This window comes from Strix aluco, chromosome 18, assembly GCF_031877795.1.
Source record: "Strix aluco isolate bStrAlu1 chromosome 18, bStrAlu1.hap1, whole genome shotgun sequence".
Taxonomy (NCBI): Eukaryota; Metazoa; Chordata; class Aves; order Strigiformes; family Strigidae; genus Strix; species Strix aluco.
This window is the reverse complement of record NC_133948.1, coordinates 11,973,595-12,001,511: the sequence shown is the minus strand read 5'-3', so window position 1 is coordinate 12,001,511 and position 27,917 is coordinate 11,973,595. Positions and strand designations below refer to the sequence as shown.

Sequence of the window (27,917 nt, the reverse complement as noted above, 5' to 3'; positions counted from 1 at the left end):
CTTAAAAAACTGAAAGGTTCTCAGAAAAATTTATTTCCATAAATTAAAAACACACACAAAAGAAACAGTAAAAGTTTAGATTCACACAATATTGAACAGAAACAAAATGCCACGAGCACGATGGAGGCTAATGGCACAAGTGTACAAATCCTCTATCTGTTAACATTATATCATCATATAGACTTTTAATCCACAGTTACCATCCATATTCTAGAAGAGCACCTGGAACATAATACAAAGGCCCACCTCAAACCAAATACAATGAATGAGAACTGCTTGCAGAAACTAATATCCAGCAAGCATCAGAACTCAAGTGTATGCAGCCACAAGGCCAGCCAGGCAAATGCTGTAACATACATTAAATAGCCTTAGCCCTTAGCTGCTCCAGTCATAGTATGATTAAAATAAGTTTGTTGTTGGTTTAGTTGTTTTGGTTTGTTTTTTTTTTTTTTGTTGTTTGGCTTTTTTTTTTTTTTTTAAGAAAGTGATCTTTCTACCTCCCATAATCAGCAAGTTTAGCAAAGAGCTGCCTGGCTCTGTAAAACTTGTGACTAAGAGACAGTACATGGCAAAAGCTTTGCAATTCTTCTCAAGCTGCTGTAGTCATCATTCTGTGAGCAGTATGTACAATGTCTTTCCATGATGATACCAAAAAAAAAATCCTCACTGGCGTGGATTCACTTTATAAAAAGGCAAGTGTACATATCCTTCAGCTAGGAATGTATGCAAGACCTAAAAATATGCATCCTCTATACTTTTTTCTTTCAATTATCTGAGACAGAAGCAGCTCAGAGGGGCAAATACATAGCTTTTGCACAGTCATCACTCCCAGTGTACAAGCAGCAGCCACAAGGAACAAGGCTGTTCCACGAGTGCTGTAAACAGGAACAGAGGTGGGAAAGGAAAACAGAAAAAGTGCACAAGCATGACTGACATCTGTATGCTGGAGGGGGAAAAGAGATGCTTTGTTAATTAGCTAACATCTCTATCATCATACAAAGACTAAACCAAAACAGAATAATGCTGTATATTTGGGTTTCCACCAACTAAGGTGTGGGACAAGCTAGGCAACTGCAACACCATTTTGTAACTCCTCCAATTATTGTAAACAAAAGAGAATGGAGTGTTTTCTTTGCTCTGCTCTCTCTGCTGTAGCTGTTAAAAAATGCTTTGAAATAACATTTCTTAGCAATCAGAAACAAGACAGAGCAGGGAAGCAGACAAAAACAAATAAAGCAGAAAAAGCTCCACAACCCAAAGGAAAAACCCAACACATTCCATGTTTTGAAGCACATTAGAGGTCTGAACTTTGCCTGGACCCAAGTTTCCTCCCTCACCACCCATATCCTTGTTTCGTTAAGAGCCCCGTAAGGTTACAGCTCAATTGTGTCACAGCACTAGAAGCCTCCCATATTAATAGAAGGTGAAAGAATGCTGTGTAATAATCCCATCCTATAGCATAAAACTGTAAAAATATATATATCTCACTCCAACCAGTCAATTATGCTAATAAACCAGTATAGGGGAAGTTTCAAACATTTTTTAAAAGGCAGTCAACCTTTATTGTTTAGGGATTTCTTTTTATAAAAATAAAGAGGATCAGTTAAAATGTTCTGCAGCAGCCCAAATAGGTTAACCAGACCTTGCTGCTGAAATAGTATGCTGGTATGTTCAAAGTTTGCCTGCCTTGTTATTTTACCCTCAAAACTCAAACACCACTAACTTTAAGTGTGCACTCCTCACTTTTCTTCAGTCTTCCTGATTAAAGAGAATTAATTAGCCTCCAAAACAGGAATGTAAACTTCTAGGAATTCCAGCACATAAGCTGGGAGCAAAACAAGCCCAGACTACATTTCTTTTACAACTCAGGCACACACAGTGTAATAATCCTCTTCCATTTCTCTACTTTCAAAGCTCTGGGATTCAACAGATTGCTTGTTAATTTTTAGTCTTCTGTTCGGTCAGTAACAGAAGTGGCAGAGCAACAAATGATGGTATTTTCAGTCCTGCATTTATTGGGACTTTACTAAAAATACCCACCCCCAGATATTTGCTCATTTTGAAGGTAAATAGAAACTCTATTATATGGGTAGGGAAATAAGAAAGTGCAAGTTTCATGTGAAAGAAAGAACAGACTAATTAAATTTGAGCATCCCAGCAGTGATAGCTTTGCCTGAATAACTTCTATAGGCACTAAAGGACAGAAATTACCTGAACTGCAGCTAGCATTCATTTTGAATTATGCTTCAAGTAAGTTTAACAGAAGTTATCCCAGAAGGGAGCTCTCTTCCTTCAAAAGGTATAGCTGAGAAATTGCCCAGTGCTGCATCAGATAATTACAAATGACCTTACACAACGAAAAAAAAAAATTTCGACATGCTAGGAGGCTCTTTGTACAACACTAGCTATCATGTACAACAGTGCTGTACAGAGAACATCTAATTATGAGCTACACGAATTGTAAATTTAAAATGGTAAAAAAACCCTCAAGATGCAAAAAACCCCTATTTTCTTGTTGGCATTAAAATCAAACAGTATTTTTAATGGAATTAAAAATCACTTAAAAATGAGTCTCAAAGATTTTGCTGGTGTTCCTGCATGCAGCAGCTCAGCTTAGTTAAAAAAAACCCCTCTACTTACGTATCCTGCGGCTTAACATCCTCATGGGCTAACTGCCTTTTCCTCTGGAAAAGAGGTTGGCATCAGCCAAGTAGATAATAACTCTACTATTTGGGAAAAATTAGTACTGGGCACAACTTTTTCTTAAAATATTACCTGGTTTTGAGCTCAATCATGTTAAAAGGGGTCCTCATGCAGCAAATAAAGAAACATATACAAAGTGCAAGTTATTTAAAGTCTAGTTATGTGGGGCTTCTGCTGCCTGAAGCCAGGAAGGGCACAGAAACTCAGAAGGAACCTTCTAAGTAAACAGAAGGAAGAAACAATTGAAAGCAAACCCAGGCAGCTACTTCTAATTGTTAAAAAATTAGTGGTATATCAAGAATGTGTTTGCTAGAATTCACCTTGATCGAACACTGTATCTCTTCTGTCAGGTTGTTCAAAATAGCCATTACAGTAACAACAGTAGACTCAAATGTGCAAATGATCTTGAGTACAGAGTTCTAGCATCACTGAAGGTGCACTACTTCCTCCTTCACACTCCTACTCTACCTCCAAAAGGTGTTTAAACATAATTAAACATTAGCAGTAATTTCCAGAGGTTGTGGAAGGAATGGTAAATTGTATGTGGCTGTTACACTCAAACAAGGACCTAAAAGAATCCCTCCAACAGCTTTTAAGAAAAAAAAAAAAATTAAAATAGCACCTTAAAGAGGACCACAGCCAAAAACTGATCATCAGATATAAGAACAGAGTGGTAGAACAATGTATGAGAAGTCAGTAGATTTCTCCCAATGGGACTAAAATACTGAAAGAGCTGACTGGACCATTTTCAGCTCATTAGCTCCCTCAGATGCTAGAGGCCTGCTCCTGCTCAGCCTCCTTTGCAAAAAAGGCTTCAAGGTCCATTAGCTTCTGACTCAGAAGAGCATCTAACTCTGCACTCTGTAGTGCAGCTTTTTTTGCTCGGGTGAAACTACCCACTGCTTTGATTTTGCTTCGTGTCTTCCTTTTCCGGGGAAGAGTAAAGTCCTGAAACTCTAGAATCCGCTTTCTCTTCTGCTGGCTGACAGAGATCAAGCGTCCATTTTTCTCCTTGGGCTCTTCAAAGATTGTTTCCAAGCTCCTGGTAAAAGCAAAGGATGGAACTCATGAATACTCAAGAAGCAGTTACCACCTTACAAGGACAGGGAGACTGGTGGATTTCATAACCTGAGTAAACACAATTCCAAGTTTTACACTCTTAAAGTCCCTCCACAGCTCTTGTAACGTATACTTATCTACAGCTTACACCTCCTACAACTGCATGTTACTGTTACCTAAATAATTTGTTATTGATGCATAGACAGTTGGGTTGGATCTTTTTCTATCTGTGTTTCAGTTCAAGAGCACATTTACAGAATCTTGATTTTATAGAACAAATAAATTTGAACATTAAAAAGATGTAGCAGTCTTGATAATCATGCTATACTTGATGACAGGCAGTTATTCTTAGTATTTTAAAGAATATTTAGTTGCCTTTGAATTTTGAAAGAGTACTGTACTTGGATAGAGGCTGGAATGAATGAGTAGATGAAAAAAAAAAAAACCACAAATCCATACTTAAACAGCTGCAAATTCTTAGTTCATATTCCATTTCACTGCTTCCCATCCAAGGAGTAAAAGATACTATTTTTGAATTAACTTTTTATACCACTTTAAACTAGAGCAATTTTAAAAATCTATCTTCCTCTTAACTTTCAGACACCTTTAACCTCCTCTCTCTCTCTCTGCCTAAGTAGTTTACATTTATCTTAGTTTTCATTAGGAAGCAGAACCAACCTGGCTGGAGGAGGGGACTTATAGTTCTTGTTTGTGTAAATTTCTTCTAAACTAAATTCTTTCTTCTTAAGCCTGAAAAAGTAATGAACAAATCAATCAAGAAAGAAGAATTTCAAAACTACGTCTCTTCACAAGCAGATTTACAAGAAATAAATATGGTTTGTGTTCTATGCCTAAATGCTAACTAATTATGCCTTAACTTATGGGGGATAGGGAGGAATGAAAAATGAAGTTGTTAAGTATCTAATTTCACAGAGTGTTTTTATAAGGTCTGGGTCAAGACTTGCCATTTCTGCAGAGGTCAATGCTCCTTCTAGCATTCTATGATGTTTTGAAATACTGATAAAGAAGGGAAATCCCTTCCCAGGTCACTTTTTTGTGGAAGGTAGGACAAGACTGATGGTTTAGCAGATTAACATTTCATCTCTTGAGACTGATTTTAAAAGTTAGCTATTGACAATTAGCAAGTTGACCTCTGAAGAAATGCATTCCTTTGTCAAAGCTGGCACTTCTGTTTAAGACAGAAGTGAACAAAATACTAGATGACTAATTGGAAAAGCTTTATCAATATCTGGCACTGTGATTACCCACATTTACACTGAACTAATGTTTCCCTAAGATCATATACACCGAACAAAGAAGGGACTGTTAAGAACTCCAACATAATCTGCATCAGCAGAACTTCCTAATAGATCACTTCATCTCACTGTGCATTACAGAATGACTTATTTTCAATGTATGTTTATCAATACAAACTTCTTTCTTCTTTAGAAAAATCATTCCATTGCAACTTAGTCTTCCACATTTTGCTGAAAAACAGGCAGTAGTTCATATCCCATAGTCCTTTGTTTATCCCTTCTCACTTGAAAAAAAGTTATGTTTAAAGATCAGTTTCTTTCTTCAGTCTTTTCTACAGCTGATACATCTGTGTCAGTCTTTTCTTATAAAGGAAGAATCAGACATCACTCAACTGGGAGTGTATAAAACAGTGGTGGTAAGAAAAGCATTTATTGTAGCAATTACATTATTCTGCAGGGAACGTAAGCAACAGAAGCTAGTATGAGTCCACGTAAAAGATACTGCTCACCTTTTTGGTTTGGGTAGTCCCATTGGAGTAAGGTTAGGGTCTGGCTTAGGAACAGTTTTCCTGATTCGGATCTGCGAGACCTTCTTTGGCCTCTTTTCCGGCTCAGTCTGAAGAAAGAAAAAAATTAAAATGAAGGAAATAATGACCACACTACTCAACAGAATTCACTTTTATGTTGAGTATACATTATCAATAAATATTCCTCTTTTGCCACCTTTTTTCTGCTTGAATAAAAGAAAGCAGCAGCACAGACTAGGACTAGCAGCCTGTATTCTCTCTGTCTTTAACAGTAACTAGGTAATATTCAACAGCAGCAGCTTCAACTTCTGGGGAACCAAGAGTGTGAGATATCTAAAATCTAAAATGAACTCACTTTTTTCAGTTCTGTGTCATCTCGGGATCCAAGACAGGCTGGAACAGAAGCATCAGCTTCATCAAGGGCATGGACCTGGAGCTCAGATGCTGAAAGCCTGGGGGGAGATGGCAATGATTCTGGAAGCGAGCAAGACTTTGGTAACGGAAGAGGGAATGAAGTTGCCAGACTGTAACAGAAGAAGAAGGGAACGCATGTAGACTAACACCCAATTTATGCTGCAACAGCATTCCATGCTCTCAGGTGACGTTCCTAAATCACAATATGGCACAAAAAACCAATGCAGTTCACAGAAATTGCCCAAATAAGTGAATGCTTTCTCTGGCACATACATACAGTCAAAAACTGCTGCAGCTCACATTGATACTGAAACCAACCGAACTGCCAGTGTATTTAAACATGTAATTTTAAACTCACTCTTTTCCTTTTCGCATAGTTAAACAGTTTACAGCTCTATTTAGTATCTACTGATAGAAAATGATTAATCCTCCTTTTCTGCCAGCAAATTTATTTCACACAACTATTAATTTAATACTTTTTGTTTACAGATAAATTTAAAACATAGCTTTTATAACTGCTACCCCAACACTGAAAAAGAATAGAAGGACGTTTCAGCACCTAATGTCCAGTCACTCAGACAGAAGGAACATACATCCAAGTAAGAAAACAAGCTTCTATAGCTTCACATTTTGATTTCGTAAGTGGCAAAACGTGATTGAAAGTAACAGAATTACTCTGTGCAATGATCTACACGGTGTTTGCATTAATGGTCCTCCACTTCTCTGTTATGTGATCCAGCCAGTTTACTTCACTAACACTTTTATCAGAAAGCTATTCTTGGAGTGAACTGCTGAAAGCCAAAATGACATAAGCAAAGCTTATGATCCCACTACTCAGAATAAATATCAAAGTCCAAGAGACTCACCATATCTCATGACCTGCAGTCTGTAGTGCTTCCAAACACTGTACAGGTAAGTGCGGTAACATGCCATTGCTGGTTCAAAAGAAGAATGGAAAAAAAAAAAAAAGACAGAAATTAAGTCTACACTATAAAAAAGATGAGGGAAAAGTTATTAGTATAAACTGGACTGTAAGACAAAAAATGCTAATATCAGAAATGAGAATGAAAGACTAAAACGATACAAGAGCAAGCCACATCTGCCATTTATTCCACTAAATTTCACTGACAGATTGTTAGGGAAATAGTCCTACTTTCACTTAAAAATGGTAGTGATGAGAAAAGGAAATAAAAGTAAAGAAAGAGATGGAGACAGTATTAGTCTGAAAGTAGTAATTATTTCTACAAAAGCCTATATTCCTCATTCAAAAACTCCAGTTTTTAAAATGAAAGTAACCAAAACCCTTGAAGGATTTGGCTACTAAATAAAGAAGTGCATAGTGGCAACAGTAACAAGGAAGGATTTTCGTAAGATTAACTCCCTGTTGTCTCTAATTGCCACAATCTTACTTGAATATTCTGAATCAATTAGAATAACCAATGGCCTTTCCATAAGGGCTAGTAATTACCATCATTCTATGGCATAAAAGTCAGCACAGCAGCTCTAAGTCCTTTCATATTAATCTTTAGCTTTGTGCCCACGCTATTAATAGTAGGAAAAAAAAAATCAGTTGGGACAGCTTTTATTATATTAAACAGCAAATCTTGTACTTGCTGTTCTCCCAAACTAACAGCTAAATGTACTTCACTGTTCTAAAGCAGTTACAGCCAGACTGGAATGCTACAAAATAAATGAAAACCAACCACGCTGGCAGCACAGGGAAGTCCAAATATAAGGAAGTCAGAAAGACCCATTTCTTGTCTTTGTCATTTAAGAACAGAACTAAAACATTTTGTTTCAATGTTCCACTCACTGTCCCAACACTACTGGAACCTGTACCCATAGTGCATCAGAGTCCTCCATGCTAGAGGCAGAGCTGACTGTTTTATGCAATAGTAATAAATTACAGGGAGAGAAAAAACCCACTTTGGAAATTATGAATCCAAATGAGCTTTAATTAGAAAAAAAGATTTCACTTAAAGAATGCTTTATTACTGGCAGTGGAAGTGACAGAGGAGGAGAACTATCCTAGTTCCTTGTTTTCCTGGTTATTGAAAACCCTAACTATGAATTAAATAACTGAAAGAGGACAAATCTCTTCCAGAAGAAAATGGCCTGCAGAGAACTTGGAGCCACTTTTTAATTTTTCTGATTTTTAACCATCTTAAAACAGGCAAAGATTTGTCATACTGCACCAAACATACATCTTGTATTCTTGTATTTATATACCAAATGTTTATTTCAGAGATTTTTTCTTTTTTTGAGTACACATAAATTTAAGAAAGGTTTATTGAATTATCCTTTTGTCACTGTTCCTGTTAATACCTTTAAAAAAAGAATTATTAGTGGATAAGAACAGGCTGTCAATCTTCAGCAAAATGGCATCTAAAATGGTGTTAAATATTTAAAATATTTCATATTCATTTTTGCTTAACCGTTTTATGAATAGAAGTTATTTGCTGCACTTCTTTAAACTCCTACAAACATTCTTTTCAACTCACAGCATGCTACAGTAGCTTCACTCTACAGAAAGTCTGAGTGGGGCAGAAGAATTAAGACTGCCTCATGCACTTAAGGTATTTCAGAGAAAAAACAGAGTTTTAGACTATTTTAACTTTGGGTTATTTTTCACTTGAAGTGATAATGTTTGATCTGGCTTCTCTCCCTCTGTGATAAAGATAATTCATAGCAATACATTCAGTTTTCAAATGACCCTTTACATCAAGGAATTAAATCCTTTTATACTTTAGCTAACTGGGTATGTTGTAACAAGCTGCCTAGGAGTAGAGTATGGGAGAAAACATGAGAGCATAAGTCAGCCCTGATCTCCCAGTCCAAGGATAAAATATACTCAACAATACAAAATAATAAATTCACCTCATACACAGAAGTTTTAAAAAGGTGTTCATTTTGTTTTTAAAGAATGTCTTTTTTTTTTTTTTTTTTAAGTTTAGTGCTCAAACTGTAGTTTACTGGTATTACTTCCAGAGTACTAATCTGTACACCAGAAAATTCATCCTGATGTATTGATTTACATGGAATGAAAAAGAACGCAGGTCCAATAGAACGTGCTGCAAAGTTGTCTCTAGGCAACTTCATTCTCTTAGCGCAGACAATTCCCAGAATGGAGTAGACTCACACTTTTGGTAGACATTAGAATTTATACTAACAAGTGATAAACTTTTAGATACGTTATCCATTTATACAAAGCAAAATGCAGCATTAGTTATCTGGCAAGGTTTTTGGTTATACATACGTCAAGCTATGATGTGAGATAAGCCAAATTTAACAGGTCTCTAGAGACTGCCTTATTAAAGAATTAATCAAATGGACTTTTCTACAGTGCTCGTGAGCCTTTAACTCTGTCCAGGAATCTCAAGACTATAAAATCGGGCTTAACTGCTCCATGGCACTGAGGCTTAAAGGGCAAAGTCTTTGCAAAAGAGCATGCAGAAATCCTGTAACAGAGCTAGGAACCTCTCATCTCATTCTGTTTCTTAGTAAAAAGATCTCAAATGGCAATAGCAAAGTTAAATTAAATATGCAGAGTAGATTGCAGTCCTCTTCCCACTCATATTGAGAATGACACACACAAATTCATTACCAACCTGAACTGGAGCTACACTTGCTTGTGCCAACAATACATTGGGCACATACTATCAAAAGGCATAGCATACATAAAGAGGTTTCAATTAGCACAGAACAGTCATCGAACACACTTAAAAATTTAACTGAATGCCAACCCCCGCCCCTTAGGATTCTTCCTAATCTGATATTGAGCATTTTACAGTGGTTCCAAGCGGCACCTGTGGCTCAGACCTCTGAAAAAAACTTTCCTACCTCAGAAATCCAGTTGTTCTGTAGTCACTCTGAATAGACCTAACGAAGTAGCTCACCTTTCTGCATTATATATTCTGATGCATGGTGTGTATATTTTGCAAGGGAGAAGAAAATAGAGTTAGCCATTCTGCCAAAACAGGATAGTAATAAGGAAGTGAACGCAAATATATTTAAATCCAGCTAACAGACTGTTCCGTAGGGAAGAATACTTCATATTGAGCCATTTTTGGAGCAGAATGTGTAGATTTGGAACAGGGGAAACTGACCCTCCAATGCAAGCTGCAATTACCCTCTCCCTCCCGAAAAGGAGCAAGTACATACCCTATACATATTTAATCTCAGAAATAAGTTGATGGGTTTTACCTGTTCTCGATGCCCACACTTGGCTGCCACTTGCAGTGATTGGAATGGAGAGGAGTGATTTCGGAGGGACAGGCAGGACCATGCTGACTCCATATGGATAGTACCCTGCCCAGTGAGTATGGCAATGAAGAGACGAGGCCATCCGATACACAAGTTGGATACCTTGCCCCTTTCAAACCCTGTGCGAATTGTGATATAAATAGTCTCTGGATGGTAGGAATATGACTGGTTAAGTTCCTTCTTCTTGTCCAAATCCTGTAACATCCAGGGGAAGAAAGTGCTAACACTGTATGAAGGCCAAGCATGGAGCAACCTCCTCTCCTTTCAGCTGCAGCATTTCTTCTGCGGTCAGGATGAAGGGCAACAGTCCTTGGGGTTGTTACAGAGAGAGAGGAATGCAGCTCACCCCTTAGACTGGAATCTTCCTTAAAAGCTGTTGTACCTGAACAGCTCTGAGACAGCAGAAAAGAGAAAGTCCACTCTGAAGGCGGTGCTGGCATTTCTTCCCAAGCACCCGGTCTGTGATGTACAGAGTGCTGGGATGTAATCCCTGTGAGGTCTGACACAGGACTGGAGTCCAATTTTATGTGAAAAGAAATTGGGAAAACTGGGGTATCCAAGAAAGAGGTTGGAGGCTTGTGGCTCAAGTCTGAAAAAAGTATTTTGGTAGATTCTACAGAATAAAGTGCCAAAGGCTGAAAGCTGAACATCTTGGTGCACCAACTGTCAGCCCAGCGTGAGTGTAAGTTTCTGTTAATGCAAGAAAAGGCTTCCAATAGATTTTTAGATCTACGTTGGCTATACCTCTCACCCACTGGAAGAATTTCAGAAGAATATGGCAGAGGTTCTAAGTTATGGATGCTTTTGGCAGGTGCCAGGAGTTTGCTAGCCATTGCAGACAGCTTGCTCAACAATGCCGGTTCTTTGGTACGTTTTCTAAGTTTCAAGCTGTTCAACAAACTGCACCTCTTGGCCCTCTGCCTTGGCATATGCACAAATCTCATGGCTGTTTCCGTTTCCATTGTTGGTGGTTTACATGCAAAGTACAGAGATTTGAGAAGTGTGTTTTCCTGCTTAGGCAATATTTCTGGGACAATCTCAAAAAAAGGTGAACTTCTAATTTTTTTGCCTTTTCTTACTGTTTTTAGCTGATATGATGTGGGAACTTTTTTGCACGCCCTTCCAGGCTGTCTTTTTAATGGAAGAGGTCCTCTTAGTTTATTTATAATTCCAAAGGCACCAGGGATTCCATCATATCCTAAATTAAGGTTCAGGTTTTCCATTTCTGAATCCTGAGTCTTCAAAAACTGTGAATTAATAATATCTGTGGTAATCTTTGGCCTTTTGACTTCTTGTAAAGTGCTACATAGTTTATTTTCACTGCTTCTGACAGCAAAAATCTCCTCTGAAAGACCTTCAATCCTCGTATTTCTTGATGTCACCAACTCATCTGAAGAGCTGCGTAAGAGTTCAGAACTGTGCAACATACTTAGTTGCAGTGTGATTTTTTCTTTCTCTTGATATTCTGACTTCTGTTCTTGTGCCTTGTCTGACAGATGTACTTCCATCTTCTCATACTTGTTCTTTCGTTTAAGTACCTGACGTTTCTCTATTTGATCAAGTCTCTCATTTTCCTTGCAAACTGAATGAGTTGGTATAGTGTCCTGGCCTTCTGTAATCTCCTTATCTTTGCTCTGTGCATTTAATTTGTAAGGCACACATACTTCACTGCAAACCATGCAGTTTGGGGACGAATCTTTGCAGCTGTTTGATAGTATATTCACACGTGGATCAGATGTGGGTGTGGTATTATACTGCAATTCTGGTGAAGTTTCTGCATCAGATGCAGCTTCAGCTTGACAATCATGCAGAGTTTCTGAAAGTAGACTGGTAGCTGCTAAGTTTGTGAGCTTTATATATTTTTTTCTTTCTTTTAAAAGATTATTTAGGTTAGATTTTGGGATTTCTTCCAAAACATTTCCATTATTTTCAGTACTGAGAGGGACTCTTTTGCTACCAGATTCTTTCGAATCTTCTAACGAGGCCCATAGACAATCTTCTCCATCAAGGAAAGAATCTATGGGCAACTTTCTTCTAGGGGCTACTTCTCTTCCCATCTTCTCTTCTACACATGCATTCTTAAACTTCTCTCCACAGTGAGAACTTTTTGGTGAGGTCACATCCACGTCCTTCACAGTTAGCATGCTATGCCCCTCATCTCTCAGACGTTCTTCGCTGTGTGCACGAACGCTTGAGCTTTTTGCACCATTCAGAAAGCCAGTTGATGTTTCCTTCTCTGAAGATAGAACCTCAGCATCGCTGGCTCTTCTCTTAACAGACATGGTTACAGAAAGAGGTTTTGTCACTTTGCTAAAAACTTCAGTTGAAGACAAATCACAATTTTCTATTTGTGTATTCTCAGATGACATACACAGCTTTTCTCTCTCAGGCAGAGAGATTCCCAAGTTCAGAGCTGATGATGTTTCTGAATCCACCCGAGTCTCATCAAAAGATTCTTGGATATCAAACTTGCCGAAATGGGATGGACCAATACCCTTTTGAGCATCAGTTTCTTTACCAGGCTCATATATTAACTGCAGACAAGAGTTATTGAAGATAGATTTTATTCTCAGACTTTTTTTGTTTTCTGTCTCTGAAAGCACATTGGTATTTTCTGGCTTATATGACAGACTCCCATGAATTGATGAGAAGGGCAAAAATTGGGCACTAGCTGTATTTTCCTGATCCTCCATCAACAACTTCATCTTTGGCAAAGATTGCTGCATTTTGTTTCCTGCAAACACTAGCTCTGCTTTCTCTTTTGCACATTTGATAAAGCAAGCATGCTGCGAGCAGTGTGATTTGCTATCAGAAAAGCTTTCTTCAGGAGTTCCTTTATCTTCTCTTTCACATCTGTTCTTGTGTTCTTTTAGTCTGATTGTCTTCTCTTCAATTAGATCACTGATGAAGCCCACGTATCTTGAACAGTCTTCATTTCTCACACCATTTAAAGAGTCCAAATCCACTACATTCTCTTTTAGAATTCCTTGAACACTGTCTTCTCTTGCATATTTATGAGCTAATGCAGGCAGGTCGTCACCTGTTTTTAACAGTGTCTCTTCACTTTGACTAGAGCCAACTGATATTTTGGTTTCTTCTGCAGAAGTAGCCATAGTTTGTAAGCCAGCATTTGGTTGGTTGTTTAAACTTTCTAAATGTTGCTTGTTGCTTGGATCTGGGCCATCAAACTCGCTCAGACATGCAAGACACTGATTTTCCATTGGATGAATGGTCTTTTCTGTTTGGCTAGCATGTCGTGTTTGAATATTCATGTTGTTGAGTAACGGACATGTATCACAGATTGAAGCACTACACTTGGAGGGATCAGCTGCAAGTGAGGACACTTCTTTCTTCTCAGATGTGCCTAGTTCTCTCTTCTTTGGGCCTAATGGAGAGTTGCAAAATCCAAAATTATGAACACAGGTTTTTTTGTTCAAGTAGCTGGCTAATAGCTGTTCACTAGTCTTATTTCTCTGATTGCCTTCCAAAGCCTTTGAAGAATCCACAGTTCTTATTTTATCAAGTTCCTCTGTCTGGAGAGCACACATGCCGATTTGTTCTTTTGCCTCATCTCTGTCACAAACAATTTCACTGCCATCTGTTACTTTACAGAGATCAAATTGTTTCACAACCTCCATATTCTTATTTGAAATCTCATCTCTCACCAGGGTAGCAATAGACTTCTCTGCAGTATAAGCTGAGCAAAACATGTTTTTTGCTGTGGAAATGTCATTTATCCCATGCAGATCTACACCTCTGTTGCCCCAGTCATCTTCATGAAGAAGACATCCACATGCTAAAGGGAAGTGTGCTTCTGGAAAGATTGTTGCCTTTTTACTGTTATAGCCAGCTGAAGCTTCTCCTTCCAAATTAACATTTTCTTCAATCTTCTTATCAACCTCAGCATTAAAAGAATAACTGTTTGGGAGAACATCATCTACACAAGTGCTCCCTGATAAAATACAGGAAGTACTGGCAACCGTACACTGGTCTTTTATACTCCAATTATTACAATTCTTTGTGTCTTTGTGTTCATTTTCTAAACCAGTGACCATACTCTCTATATTTCCTGTTAAAGACTTCATGTTCTTTTGGGAAATTTTGCTTGTCAGATTAAGGTTATCAAAAGTCCTGGAACTTACCGAAGACTTGAATTTGTCTTCATGAAGTACAATTTCAGCAACTTGTTCCCCCGTTGTTCCAGAAGCACCAATTGATTCTTTTCCAGACAGATTATCCTGAGCCTCGTTCCTGCTTGAAATTTTATTGGCAGTACAAGGAAGACATTCATTATGATGAGATTCTCTTGATTTTTGTGCAACAGGAGGTAGAGTTACATTTAGTGTATAAATCAAATTAGTTTCTTTGCCAGTGGACAAACTGTCATTACTGTTAGCTTCTGTAGCCTCAACAAAACTGTCAGCCAACTCTTCTGGTGTTGTATTACTCTCAGACTCCTTTTCAAGCAGTTGTGTCTCAGACGAGTCTTTTTCTAGGTTGGTACTAAGATCCAGATAGGTGTTGCTACTGGGAGGAGAAATTTTACTGGAGGTCTTATAAAAGAGTCTGTCTGTCTGTCCAATTTCATGGGAAGCGATGGTGCTCATTTCCATCAATAGACTATTTTCTTTTATATCATCCTTGCATAGATCACTGACAGAGGATTGCCACAGGTCTTTTTTCAACTTATCACCTTCTGATGGGATCATTTTAAGTTTTTCTTTTGAGAACTCCTCAGGAGATGAAGCAACAGAACTAAAAACTGAAGAATGACAATGCTCAGAATTAGCACCCTCTTGAGCTTCAGGCCAGTTATGAACTTCAACGTTATCTCCCACAGCAATTTTTCTCCGAACTTCAGCAGCCTCTTCAAGTTCAGAGCTGTATGATTTACCTATACTACCACTTACTTCCCTATGATCAGTTTTAACACTAGGTAATCCTTTGCTCCTTACCACTGAGATCTGCTGTACTGGTACAGATGTGGAGGTTCGATTTTCTACAAACTCAGTTCCACAATCATAATGAGTCTGACTTTCAATTTTGGGGGTTTCATTGATAATTTCAAGGACTGCAGTACTATTGTTTTCTAGTGGCATATTTCTAAAGTCCAAATAACAGTTGCTTTTCAGAACCGAATATAAAACTTCAGAACTTTTTGTGGAGAGTGTTCTACAGCTTTCTGCTGATGACAACCTACGAGGTTCATTATGTTTAGGTACAGGACCACTACCAAAGTCATGAGCATTGTTTTCTTCATCCTGCTGATAAGTCTGGCAATTAGCAAGTGATGTACTGAATTCATTAACAGGATTTCGTCTGGGTAACTTTTCATCTCTAGTCTCCAACATAGATACAACATTACCCCCTGTTCTCAACGGCATGGCAGTATGGGCTTTCGAGTCATTATATTCATTTGTTTCTTGTGGATGCTCTGTGGCTGATTCAACCTCCATGACTTTTAAAGGCTCTAAAAAATCTAACACGCTGGTTTCTGAAACCCCAGCTCTGGCCATGACTGTGTCTACGTCTGGGCACTCAGTGCTCTCAGGTGGAAGACCTTTACTCACTCTGGCATTCCTGTATCCTCCTTTACTAAATATCCTAGTCCCATCAGCCTTCATACCTTGTACTTCTTCAGTGAGCTTTGGCAGAGTTTCAGCTGTCACCTGAACATTTGCTTGGTTTTCTTCTGCATAAGAAAAAATAAAGCAAGTCAGAACCATATACTAAATTTAGAAGGCATTCAGCTTATTAAGTTTCTTTTAGTATTGTATGCAATATTGCGTATAGTGTTGGTTACCAAAATATTTTTAAAAGTGAGAATTGATGCCAACAAATTCTACTACAAGCCTTTAGAAGAAAAAAACTACCCCCCCACAAACCTATATTAACAAATGCAATCCTTTTCAATACAGACATTCCCCATGAGCAGCAGGCATCTAAAGACCTGTATTTTTCAGATTCCTCTAATACCGAGCTAGATGCAATGCAGGTCCTACGACTCAATGCTTACGAAGTCATGGCTAACACCATAATGCTTATTTGTACCATAAAAGCTCAACATAGCTGGGTACTTTATCTGCTCTGTCCTAGAAATATGGCTGTGCATTGAGCAGCCATTTCCATTTCTTCTTCCTTGAAGGCATTTTTGTCAGCAAGTCATCCACAGGGAGGCAACGCATATCTCATTCTGTCCAAGCAATTATGATTATTAATAAGCTTTTTTTGTAAAATCACAAAGAAGGTGCTAATTAAAAAAAATACCGTTACTGTAGAATATCTTCTTATTCAAAACTTTACAAGGAACATACTCATTCAGACTTCTGCAGACCTTTTTTATATTTTCTACTAAGGACAAAGACTAGATGGCATTCCTCAACTATGAGCAAGTTTTGGTCATGAGAGCATGGACGGAGAAAGAAAATAATTACTAGACGCAGGCAAAGTGACCAAAGTATTTGGAGCTAGAAGGTTACGGATCATAATAAAATTAAGAATTAATTTTGTTGTCTCTTCCTTTGGATTCTGCACTTTTATTTTTTAAAACATTAGGAAATTAATGAGTCCTACTTTTTCACTGCTCTCATATAATTCAGCTTTGAAACAAAAGGAAATGCAAAACATCTGCTATCAACAACACCTTCTGCTTTAGGGTAAATAAGTATTTGAATTAAATAACTAAAACATGTCTTGTACATAAAAGGTCTTCAGGAAAGTACACATGCTGTCAGGAAAAAGCAGAGGATTAAGTCTTCATATTTTTCCAGCTACGCAGGGTAATAGTTTCTACTGTAAAGCAAAATAAATAAGCTATTCCACAATCACTCAATTTTAAACCAACAAAAGGTAACCTGTAAGAGAAGCAGGGGGTACGCAGGGATGTACAACTAAAATATGCACCTGTGTTCTTCAGAGATCCCGCTATTTCAGTGCGACAGGGTCTCAAAGACTTCACCTCATGCTGGTTTAAGCAAGGGTCCTCCTGAAACAAGACAGAAGTATCAGTGGAAATTGGTCTGTTTTCTGAAATATTTTGTGTTTCAGGGACTGTACGTGCTCAGCTAGGTCAGTTCTAAGTAAGAAAACCACCAAGAAACCTCAGAAGATATCAGCCCTTGGAGAAGCAGCCTTGCATTGCAAGCGGTTCACACGAGCACTTGTCATTCCCTTCCGATCCCACCAATCACTACCACCTCACCATTAAACAATGATGCATCAAGATTTGTATTTAGCAGCAACAAAGTCTTGCGATGCAAACAGCTAAAATGTAAGTGGCTGAAAATGCAAATTGTCGCAAATTTGAACCAGAGTTGATAAGCTAGCCTCCAAGTCTACCTCACACCCCCAAGCCATTACTGTATACCTCTGATAAGATGCATACATTTTCTGATCTTTATTAGAACTTGCCTTCTACCACTCCTTCCCTTGGCGCTAAAACACAAACCCAGCAACAGACGACTTAGACCTACTTGCAAAAAAAACCCCAAGCCAAACCAAAACAAGACCCCACAACCAAACTACCTGTATTTTGAAATAGGTGAAAATTCATCTTGGAAAACTGTATGACTGTGGAAAATTTAATTTTCACAAACTTTCAAATTAATCAGATACAAAAATCCAGAGTTAAAAATCAGGAAGTATTTTAGTATTATGCCACATCCAGTCATTAGTGTAAAACACGCACCCAATCCTGATATTTCCTGGCTGATATGTGTTCAGTCAAGATGCTTTTTTTCTCCCCTATGTTCTTTTGGTGTGGGTGAAAACTATTTACAAACTAAAGAAAACTGATCAAGAAAGTCACCAAAAATCTCAGTTTTTAAATAGTTTTGAGATTCTTCAGTTTTTAAAGAATATTCTTTTGCACATTTTTCAGCAGCCTTTGCCTAGAAATAACATTTTTATCATCAGTGTTTTCTAGAGGGGAGGAAAAAAAAAAGCCATGACCATGCAAGTCTCTTGTTTTGAAAGAAGAAACAGTGATTTCCTCTCTAATTACAAACAATAATTCTAAAAATGAAGAATAACCTTTATTTTTAGATTAAAAACTGAAATACTAAACTGGAGTCCCCTGTAGCATTATAATACTATTACCAGACTGAAATAACTATTATTTAGTGGTTAGTACCTTGACTGGGGATGACAGTACCGGTAGAATATGCTGTACCCACAAAACATGGATAGTGGGCATGGAACTTTTTGGTTTTCTTCTCCTTTTTAGTCAGTTTTGTTCTTTGTTCTGTAACATACCTGCCTTACACCATTCCAACAGTAAGAAAGCTAAAAGTTCAATATTTTAAAATACTGCTGGTCTACTGAAGTATAGTCTAATTTTTCACTGGACCCATGATAATCCAAATAATGACACACATGCCAGAAGACACAAATAAGAAACAGGAAAGCACACGGACAAAGTCCTCTGCCTAGTCACTCTATCCCTAAATTTAAAGTATCATGCAGGGATGAATTTTTGCATTTGCTTACGTGTTTTGACCAACTTTCCCCAGGAGCTAAAGCACAGCATTCAGCATGATACTCCTCAGCATCTTGTGCCTCTTCATCTTCTTTCCAGTATCCATCACTAGACCAGTCTAGTTTCCTAAAGTCTATTTTTCTGTTTTTTTCATTTTCTTCAAGGTCTCCAGCCTTTAGTAATTCTTCAGTGAGGGATTCCGCTGGCCAATGAGAAATCACCTGGAGCATATCACCCAAATCCTCTGTCTTCTGGCAAAAGTTTTCTACTCCAGAAGTCCTATGATGCTCAGCTGACAGACTGTCACTGTGTGCTAATGTTGATACGTTGGATTTTGCATCTAATCCCACGTTAGGCTCCGATACAGCCATAAGTTCATCAGAGATGCTCTCTGGCAGTCCAGTGTCCAATTCCTCTGTTACAGCAGACACAGAAGAATTAAGGAGAGATTCCACCCCAGATGATAGCATCAGGGCAGTTAGAGATTGGTTGTCCTGAGCTTGCCACAATTTACCCTAAAAATAAAAGCAATGTTAGATCAACGTAAATAGAAGTAATCTCCAGATTAAAAGGAAAAGCTTCATTCTTCAAGATTCAAGCATATGTTTAAGAAAGATACTTACAAAAATTTTTTTAAGAAAGGAGCCGAGAAACATTTTGAGTATCTAAGCAAATGCTTCATTAACAAGAGCTGAGAGTATGGACAAATATATTCCTAAACCTCACTTTCACATTCAAACGTCTTCCTGGAGATATAACCTCATCTTCTGGAAAACCTGAAAAGAGACTATAAAGCAAGTCGCTGGGGCTTGTATCAGACATCTACTCCTTATCTAAACCTAAGGCATCATTTATTTTCCTGTGATTTGCTTAAGTTTCTAATATTTGGAAAAAAACCCCAACTTTTCTTCATGTTTTCTGCCTCAAAGGCACGCTAAGACATCATCCATCATACACTGTGCCTGCAGCTTCTCTCATACAAGCACCCGACAGGCGTGTACGCAGGATGCCTTGTGCCAGCGCTGCTTTTCCGCACAGCCCCGGTGCCGGGATCCTCTTCAGCCCAGACGGGCGGGCCCGGGTCCCTGCTGGGGCAGCGGGGGCCCGCGGGGCAGGGTGGTTTCGACTGCTCGGACACAAGCTCTGTGACGAAAACGCTGCAGTCTACCCGCTCCTGAAGGCGCCCGCACCAACAGGAAGGGGCTAAGCTGGGTTTTTACAGAGCACCAGCTACTCGGTTTACAGGAACACGGGCTTATTCGTCGAGCGCTGATCCCCCCGCTCCCTAAGCGCACCCAGCCTGTGGGGACAACGGGCTTCACTTGCGCCAGCCTCACGGGGATACGCGAGGACCCTTGTCTTTAGGAGGCGACCACCCTCCCCGCGACACCGACTGACTGCAGCTTCGGCGCGGGGCCCTGCGCTGCGGGAGCGGCGGCTGCGGGCAGGGCCGGGGCCGCGCCTTTGTTCGGAGCGTCGCCGCCGCGCGGGCAGGCGCAGCCCCGGAGCCCTCTCCTCCTTCGCGGGCACCAGCCCCCGCTTCGACCCTGCACAGCGAGATCCGCTCGGCCCGGCCCCGGTGGTCAGCACCCGCCCCGAGGCAGCACACCGGAGGAGGCCGCCGCTCTCGGTAATTATGCAACCGCCGGTGCCTCCCCCGGGGTGGGCAGGGAGCGGGCTCGGCGCCGCAGAGCCCCCACCGCGCCCGGGCAGGGCGGACACCGCTGGCAGCCCCTCGCCCCCCGCCCCGCCTCGGGGGCCGCTGCCCACTCCCAACCGGCGGCGGGCGGAAGAGGCGGGCCCGCGCCGGAGACCCCCCGCGCCGGAGACCCCCCGCTCCGCAGCCCAACAGCAGTAGCGGTCCGCGCCCCACAGAGCCCCGCAGTCTACTCCCGTTACCTCAGCGGCAGCGGCCGCCGGCCCCGCTGCTTCCCGCACCGCCGTGCCGTGCCCCGCCGCGCCGCCCACCCTCTCCCTCCCCACTCACATCACTTCCTCATCCGGGCCCGCTGCCCGCCCGCCCAGCCCCGCCGGCCGTTGTTATGGCTCCGCCCGCCGTGACGCACCGGGTCGGCCCGGCCCTCTCCGCTCCTTCCCTCCCCGGCTCTGTGGCGCGTCACGTGACGCGCGCGTGCCGGCCCGGCGGCCCCGGATGCGGAAGTGGCGAGCGCTTGCCCGACGGGCTGGGGGGTGGTGTCGGTGTCTCGTCGGGACGGTGCCGCTGCGGCCGGCTGCCGGCGGGGGACACGGCACCGGGAGGTCAGGGCTCCGCGCTCGCCCCGCGGCTGCTGGAAGGGGTGGGGCCGCGCCCCGGCCTGCCGCGGGAGGCCGGCCCTGGCGCCGCTGCTGGGGGGCTGGTTGCTCCCGCGGCGGCCGGAGGGGCGAGCGGTGAGGCGTCCGAGCTCCCTCCGCGCCCGGGCTGCGCGCCGCCCCCCGCTCCCCTTTCCCTGGGGCTCTGCCGGGGGCCGCCGCGCTGCTCGCTCTGCGGTACCGCCCCCCCCCCCTCCGCCCGCCCCGAGGGCCGCGGCCCCCGCCGCTGCCAGACCGCCCCGAGAGCTGCTCCGGGGGAGAGCCCCAGGCGCCTCGCTTCGCTCCTCTAACTCATTTTGCGAATGTGCGCCTGAAGAAGCCCAGGCGTTCCGCGGCCGGGTCCATGACTGCAGGCGGGAGAGCTGCCGGTAGAGGCATCGGGTTTATCCGCGCTCCCTTCCACCCTGTGGGGCAGGACCCGCCGGCCCCGCGTACCTGTGGCGGCCCCGGGGCGAGGCCTGACCCACCCGCTGCGGCCGCGTGTCTGGTTCTTCCAGACCCCCATCAATTCCAAGTTCGAAGGGTTTATACAGTTTAACAAACTTTGGATGTCTGGGTTTTTTCCCACCATGCCTTTGTAGCTCAGTAATTGAATCGACTTTCTGAAAAGCACATCTGCAAGCTCAATACTTTAGTCTATTTGAAAGGCATACTTTTAAGTTCCTCTGTTTTGATTTGGTGTAAGAGGAAGAACTAGAAGAGCTTTTAATAATGTGGCTGTAGTTTTATGAATAAAATCTTATTCCCACTGATAATTTCCAGTTTAAATGCACTTCTAAAAAGAGTAAATTGTAAAAGTAAAGCTCCTCCTTTGAAATATGCTTTATTTTAAATGAAAGTGACAGGAGGAAAAAAAAATGCGGTGGTTGGTGTAGTTAAGACAAAATAACAAACCAGTGCGTCAAACTTTGATGTACCGCTGTAGCGCTGCCCTCTGCTGGGTACAGCTCCGTGGCGTCAGTGGGAGGTCACCTGCTTGAGGATTCCAGCGTCTTTGAGACGTGGAAAACGATGTGTGAAAGAGATGGAGTGGCAAAACCAGATGATATAGTTGGCAAGGGGTGTAAGTCTGGGTATTATTTTAATGCGTTTAACACACGGTTCAGAAATTGTCCTTGAAATATAACAGATATGACTTTAGAGAGCGGTACTAGCTCTCTGTCAGGAGTGCTGGTAGAAGAGGTCGTTACTACTAGTTTGATGTTTATTAAGCTTTGTAACGTGCCTGCCTTTCAGGTGTGGCGTTCTTGGCTATGTGGTGGAACGACATTGTTCATGCACAGAGCGGAAAGAATGGTTTTGCGATGACAAGAGATCTGTGTTTGCTTCCATTTCCATATTAGATATGCAAGATGTCTTCAACTGTTTTTACGCAAAGCACCTGAGAAGAACTGGAATTCAAGATGAGAACCAACAAGGTGTACAAGCTCGTCATACATAAGAAGGGTTTTGGAGGCAGTGGTCAGTATCTCTTGGTTCATAACAGTGAGATCAGCACTCTCTTACTTAATTGAAAGCAATTAACTGATTTATTGATCTTTTAAACAAAACAATGAATATGGAACTTTGAGGTATTACCAGCCGGAGTTTGAAAAGCTCTTTTTTAACAGCAAGATACAGCAGAATAAAATTGCATTAGTAGGAACAGAACAAGATTTCACCTGTAAAATAAAATGCTTTATTCTATCTCTTCCCCTTTTATTGCATTACTTTTCTTTTAACCTTGTATTTCAGCCACCCTAGTGACAGACACGTCAGTGACTTATGACTGTGTGTAGATGTGTTTCTGTGTACTAAGAACAATATCATTTATTTGATTGCTCCCTACTTCTAGACTTACAACATGTTAGTAAATGTTGTTAAGGTTCTATAGCTATCTACTTTCCTGCTAGTGTCATATGAAAAATATGAAAAATGTTTCTGCTTGCCTAACTGAGGCACATTCTTTTGCTGAACAAATCTTCTATGAAAGTTCTGTAATTTGAAAGACAAGTTTTTGCCCACAACAGTGGCCAGACTGAAGAAGCTGGACAGGGCACTGTCATGTAGTGGATATAATGCATTGGTGATGTGTTAATCCTGGGCTAGTGTATTTATGTAGAGTAAGCTATTTTGTATGAACATCTGTGTCTGGTATATATCTGTTCATTGCAGTTTTCCTCATGCACTTCTGTCTTGTAGATGATGAACTGGTGGTGAATCCTAAAGTATTTCTTCAAATCAAGCTGGGAGATGTTGTGGAAATTGCACATCCCAATGATGAATACAGGTGAATTCTCTTACTGGTATCAGCCAGGTGTGGTTACAGCACTGAAAGGACATGTTCATGTGCAGTGGCTTCTAGAGTGAGAGACTCTTAGAGCTGATATAACTTTGCTTCAGGATGCTGCATTTTTTTTTCTGCCTGAAGAAAAGTCAAGGGCATAACTGTAGCAGGAGCTCTTCCTTAAAGTTTATGTAATTCTTTGTGTTTGGTGTTAGTTTGCTGACCTTTCATAGGGTAAAGTAGCACCTGAGTATAGTATCTACAATGTCTTTATCCTCTTTGTAGAGTTGCTGTTACCTAGTGATTATTCTTCCATCCTATAGTATATCCTAGGCAAAATCAAAACTTCCTGGTCAGCTCTAAAAACATAAACCTTCTTATATGAAGTGGTTCATCCCGCAGCCTGTATCTGAAAAGTAGCAGTATACTTGTATGAGGTTCTGAGAAGTTCCTGTGTGACTGACTTTGCCCTTCACAGTATCATCTTTACCTAAAGAGTACCTTATGATGGGTGTAAAGAACAGGACAGGGTGACAGGCAGAGAGGATGATGTATGAAGCTTTCTACAAAATATTAATGTTTCTCTTCAGCTTATCCCATGCTCCATGTTACTAAATAGTTTTGAGAGAGTGATTTACCAGAGGAGACTGTTGGTATCTCAACTTGTCTACCTTTTTTCTGTTTTGCATTCTAGTCCCCTGCTTCTACAAGTGAAGTCACTTAAGGAAGATTTGCAGAAAGGTAAAACTCTGGACACATAGTAAAATCATAGACAAAGATTATGTGATTGGGCTGTACCTGTGATTGACTAATGCATATATTTTAACTTTGTAAGAAAATCAATGCTTTGTCTCTTTAGGAATGGAAGGATTATAATTTTATCAGAAAATGAATAACCAATTTTAAATCTGCTTTTAGTTGAGTAATGTAGGGTATAGTTTAAACAAAATTGTCTTTTTAGCAGTAAATTTTTGTTTCTGCGTTCTCTGACTAGCTTTATATCTTTTCTTCTTATGGGAATTAATTCAGCCTAAACTTTGACTTTATCTTGCCTGCTTTGATTTTAGTGACTCTTAAATTGGGCCATAGCTACGAGAAGTTGTCTTTTGCTGAGGCCCCAAATGTTTCATGACAGTCTCACTGTATTGTTTTTGTACTTGTAAACCACTTGAAACCTTTTGGGGATGTTCACTTCTCTATTGTCCTTTCTCATTTTTGTGGCAGAAACTATAAGTGTGGATCAGACAGTTGCACAAGTGTTCCGGCTGCGACCATACCAGGATGTCCATGTTAATGTTGTTGACCCAAAGGTGTGTGACTTTGCAACTTTTTTCCATCTGTCCCTTCACTTAGCTCAAATCAGAGCCCTGTGAATTTCCATCTACAGTAGTACTGGAAAAAAAGGCATTTATTTTTTATTGAAAGGTATTCTTTCCTAAGAAAATGAGGCTTGGGCAATTGAACTATTTGTTTTTTTGATACATGTCTCTTTCTTCTCTCCCCACCATCCCTGCTCTCTTTTTGAACTCTGTGGACCAGCTTCAACACAGCTTGATAGAAATTTAGAAATTTCACATATCTTTAAATTCCATAAATTCAGGATAACCAGGCAGAGTAAAGAGGAACAGCAAGTGACCTAGGCAGAAGAAGAGCCATGGCATGGATTTGCATTATTTGACACCAGAGAGCCTTGTAAGAGAGGCATCTCTTGTAAATGACCCAACTGTCAAAAGAGCTTCACTCAGAGCTTACATTCAGCAGAAGAGAAAAATCAGCAGGAAATGAGGCTTCCTTAATGTCATGAACAATGGAAATAATTTGCTTTACTTGTGCTTCCAATTTGCACTGAGACTTGTAGCACTTGGGCTTTTTCTGGTCACGTTGTGCAGCGTCTTTCAGCTCAGAGTAGTTGCAGGTACACACACAACTTTGGCAGTTATTCCGATGGAACTTTCCTTTTATCTTGCATCTGTTAGGAGTATTAACTTACTTTAGAACAGCCCTCTCCCTAACATTTAGTTCTTACAAGAACAGATTGAAGGGCACTACTTGGAAACAACCAGTAAAATCTAAGCACTGTTTTTCTTCCATTTCCCAGGAGGTGACCTTGGACTTGGTGGAGCTGACCTTTAAAGATCAGTATATTGGGCGTGGGGATATGTGGCGACTGAAGAAAAGTTTGGTAAGGCCTCCAATGTCCTTATGTGTAGGGTGGAGGAGGTTATGGATCTTTTCTTTTGCTTGCTGTCAAAGAAAATAAGTGTTTACAAAATATAGAAAACTGAGGACAAGACCATATCAGCACCTCCTGAGGAACTTATGCTGTAAGTGGTACATCAGAGTCAGAGAAGTGGATGTAAATGTGTTGCAGAAAAAAATAATCCTCTCACTTCCTACTTCATTGCTGTAACATTAATTACTGCCTTGGGCCCTGAAAATGCTGTTGAGAGGTTGTTTCTTTTTTCTTATGTTCTGAATTTTAATGATTTATTACATTTGGAAGGAATTGAATCCAAATGTTTTTCAAGTAGAAGTACGCTGAAGTATCCCCTCTCTGATGGCACCACTTAATAAGCAACTATTAGAATACTTTGTTTCTGCATCTCTGAAGTGCAGTTTTTGGCTTTTCTAAGTGCAGTGAATTAGTAAATTGGTCTGCTTATTCTGAGCCTACTGTTCTTTTAACACCTGTAACTATTCTTTCTTAGGTCAGCACATGTGCATATGTCACCCAGAAAGTTGAATTTGCGGGTATCAGGTCAGTGCCTCCTCTGAGGGCTTACTGTTAGTTATGACTTTAGAGTAATGAGACCATAGTATCCAGTTGGAGAATCTTCTCTGAAAAATCCATTACGTTTTATTGTTCTTTTACTCTTCTGTGGATTTCTGTCTGCACCATGAGGTGGGGGAAGGCTTCTATCTGATTTGGGGTGGAAGAAACTAATAGTAGGACAGCCAGCCACACTTGTTGCTTCTGATGAATACCAAATAATTTTCCTTTCACCTCTTAAGATAATATTTCCCCTGCCCTTCCCAAGATGTATTAATAGTTCAGATGAGAATCACTTCAGTTGCTGTTGAGATGACAAAGGGACAAGGAAATGTGCAGATGCAGAGGGAAATGGCTGTTTGACATCTTTTGGATTAAAGATCAGGTTTTAACCAAATAAACTACTCCTGTCTTCAAAGTCATCCTTGAATGCAGATTTTGGTACATCCCTTATTTGCTCAGATATTGATTCTCTAATCTTCATATTCACTCTGCTTAGCAAGTATTCTGCACTCCTTTTCTTCCAGGGCGCAGGCAGGTGAACTGTGGGTAAAGAGTGAGAAAGTCACTTGTGGATACATCAGTGAGGACACGCGGGTAAGATTTCAGGGAGCAGGGAAAAGGAGGTTTTTCCCTTCCTTTGCTTGCTGGGGTTCTTGTAATTCTGTCTTACTTGCAGGTTTGTATGGATCATTTTAATTTGCTGTGTTGTAAGGTGAAGAATGGCAATAAATTCAGGAGAATGAATGATTAGTAAACTTCAACTCTTCTGCGCTGGCAGCGCTAGGAGTTACTTGGGCTGTTGAAATGCCAACTTGTTAGAGGGGAAATTCCCTATGATGCAGTGGGCACAGTCATATAAGTTGCTCTGTAGTTAATTTTTCCATTTGGGCCTTTTACTGAATATACCTTGTTTTAAATAAGATCTTTCATTCCTTTGCAGGTGGTGTTCCGTTCCACTTCTGCCATGGTTTATATTTTTATCCAGATGAGCTGTGAAATGTGGGATTTTGATATTTATGGTATGTAGGTAACTGACCTGTCTGATTGTGAATGTGGATGGCAGCAGCTATCCTTTCTGCCACTACTAGAGAGCTAAAATATCCTGCCTTTGGCCTAGGCAGTGCTCTGAAGTGTGCTATGATGCCTTCTTAGATCTTTACTTGCAGTGCCATGCTTTTCTGTGTCCTGGGTATTCCATAATCTTCCTGTCCCTGCTGTAGGGCCTGGGTACCATTATCTCAGTGATGAAATCAAGGGGCCAACTCGACTATGAACCTTGGAAAGGTTTTCTGTGGATATGAACGTTTGGTGTTGAGCGCAGGTGAAAGCCTGTGGGAGTGCTGAAACCAGTAATGCGTGGAAGTCCTGTGCAAAGAGGACCTTGATGTTTTAGATTTCTCTTGACTTTGGCTTAGTGAGGAAGCAAAAACCCTGCCTTAGCCCAGGTAGAATCAGCTAGAAGTATTGAAACTTTAGGCATTAAGAATGAGTCACTTCTCTGTGTCATTGTCCTGGTTTTTTTCTGGCTTAATTCTTTCGCAAACCTCTTACCACTTCCTTTGACCATGTGTTAAGGCATATGTAAGTGGGCAACTATTCAAAACTGAGCAGGGGATCAGTTGTGCATACTATGCCTGAAAGATAGTACAGATGCTTTCCCAGCATGCTGCGAATGTGTTGGAAAACTGAATTTAAAGGTCAGATCCTTTTGACAGTAAGTCTTGTTTACATCCTCTGAAACATAGTCATGCCTTTTAATCTTTGTCATCTTTGCTTTAGTGATACTAGCATTCACTATGCATACAGCTGCTCTGATTCTAATGAAATTGTCCTAGAATGTCAGGGTCAAATATACCCCATAGTTGAAGTA

At 40.7% G+C, this 27,917-nt stretch overlaps 2 protein-coding genes across 16 annotated transcripts in view; one reads left to right on the top strand and one right to left on the bottom strand.

Moving 5' to 3' along the window:
• Positions 1-10: 10 nt before the first annotated feature.
• Positions 11-20,705, bottom strand: PRR14L (proline rich 14 like). 6 transcript variants are annotated; one of them, XM_074844711.1, is made up of 11 exons: positions 20,686-20,702; positions 19,322-19,485; positions 18,710-19,213; positions 17,126-17,207; positions 15,849-15,914; positions 10,163-14,984; positions 6,826-6,894; positions 5,901-6,069; positions 5,528-5,634; positions 4,441-4,512; positions 11-3,745 (listed from the first exon to the last, which is right to left on the bottom strand). In XM_074844711.1, exons 2-11 carry the CDS (start codon positions 19,352-19,354, stop codon positions 3,469-3,471), a joined length of 6,201 nt encoding a protein of 2,066 aa, XP_074700812.1. In that variant the 5' UTR covers positions 19,355-19,485; positions 20,686-20,702; the 3' UTR covers positions 11-3,468. The 6 variants fall into 6 exon arrangements, with proteins under 6 accessions (XP_074700812.1, XP_074700810.1, XP_074700815.1 ...); XM_074844709.1 differs by lacking the exon at positions 20,686-20,702 and adding an exon at positions 20,598-20,666; XM_074844714.1 differs by lacking the exon at positions 20,686-20,702 and adding an exon at positions 20,598-20,666 and having other exon boundaries at positions 10,163-13,607.
• A 132-nt stretch (positions 20,706-20,837) lies between these two features.
• DEPDC5 (DEP domain containing 5, GATOR1 subcomplex subunit) overlaps positions 20,838-27,917 on the top strand; it is a 47,836-nt gene continuing 40,756 nt past the window's right edge. For 8 of the 10 annotated variants that reach the window (XM_074844594.1, XM_074844590.1, XM_074844593.1 and 5 more), the window contains exons 1-9: positions 20,838-20,957; positions 22,352-22,469; positions 23,190-23,277; positions 23,969-24,015; positions 24,499-24,584; positions 25,373-25,456; positions 25,983-26,032; positions 26,572-26,641; positions 26,988-27,066. In XM_074844594.1, coding sequence (XP_074700695.1) covers positions 22,412-22,469; positions 23,190-23,277; positions 23,969-24,015; positions 24,499-24,584; positions 25,373-25,456; positions 25,983-26,032; positions 26,572-26,641; positions 26,988-27,066 — 562 coding nt within the window. In that variant the 5' untranslated portion in view covers positions 20,838-20,957; positions 22,352-22,411. Of the gene's footprint in view, positions 20,958-21,265; positions 21,377-21,763; positions 22,072-22,351; positions 22,470-23,189; positions 23,278-23,968; positions 24,016-24,498; positions 24,585-25,372; positions 25,457-25,982; positions 26,033-26,571; positions 26,642-26,987; positions 27,067-27,917 lie in introns of those variants that run through there. The other 2 variants (XM_074844586.1, XM_074844587.1) reach the window with 2 other exon arrangements.

Bases quoted from the DNA above. Each gene is read 5' to 3' on its own strand.
- PRR14L (XM_074844711.1), bottom strand. From the start codon at position 19,354: ATGTTTCTCGGCTCCTTTCTTAAAAAAATTTTT. The intron at 19,214-19,321 runs GTAAGTATCTTT...TTTTATTTTTAG, and splicing joins CCTTTCTTAAAAAAATTTTT to GGTAAATTGTGGCAAGCTCA. The intron at 6,895-10,162 runs GTAAAACCCATC...CTTTTGAACCAG, and splicing joins AGTGTGGGCATCGAGAACAG to CAATGGCATGTTACCGCACT.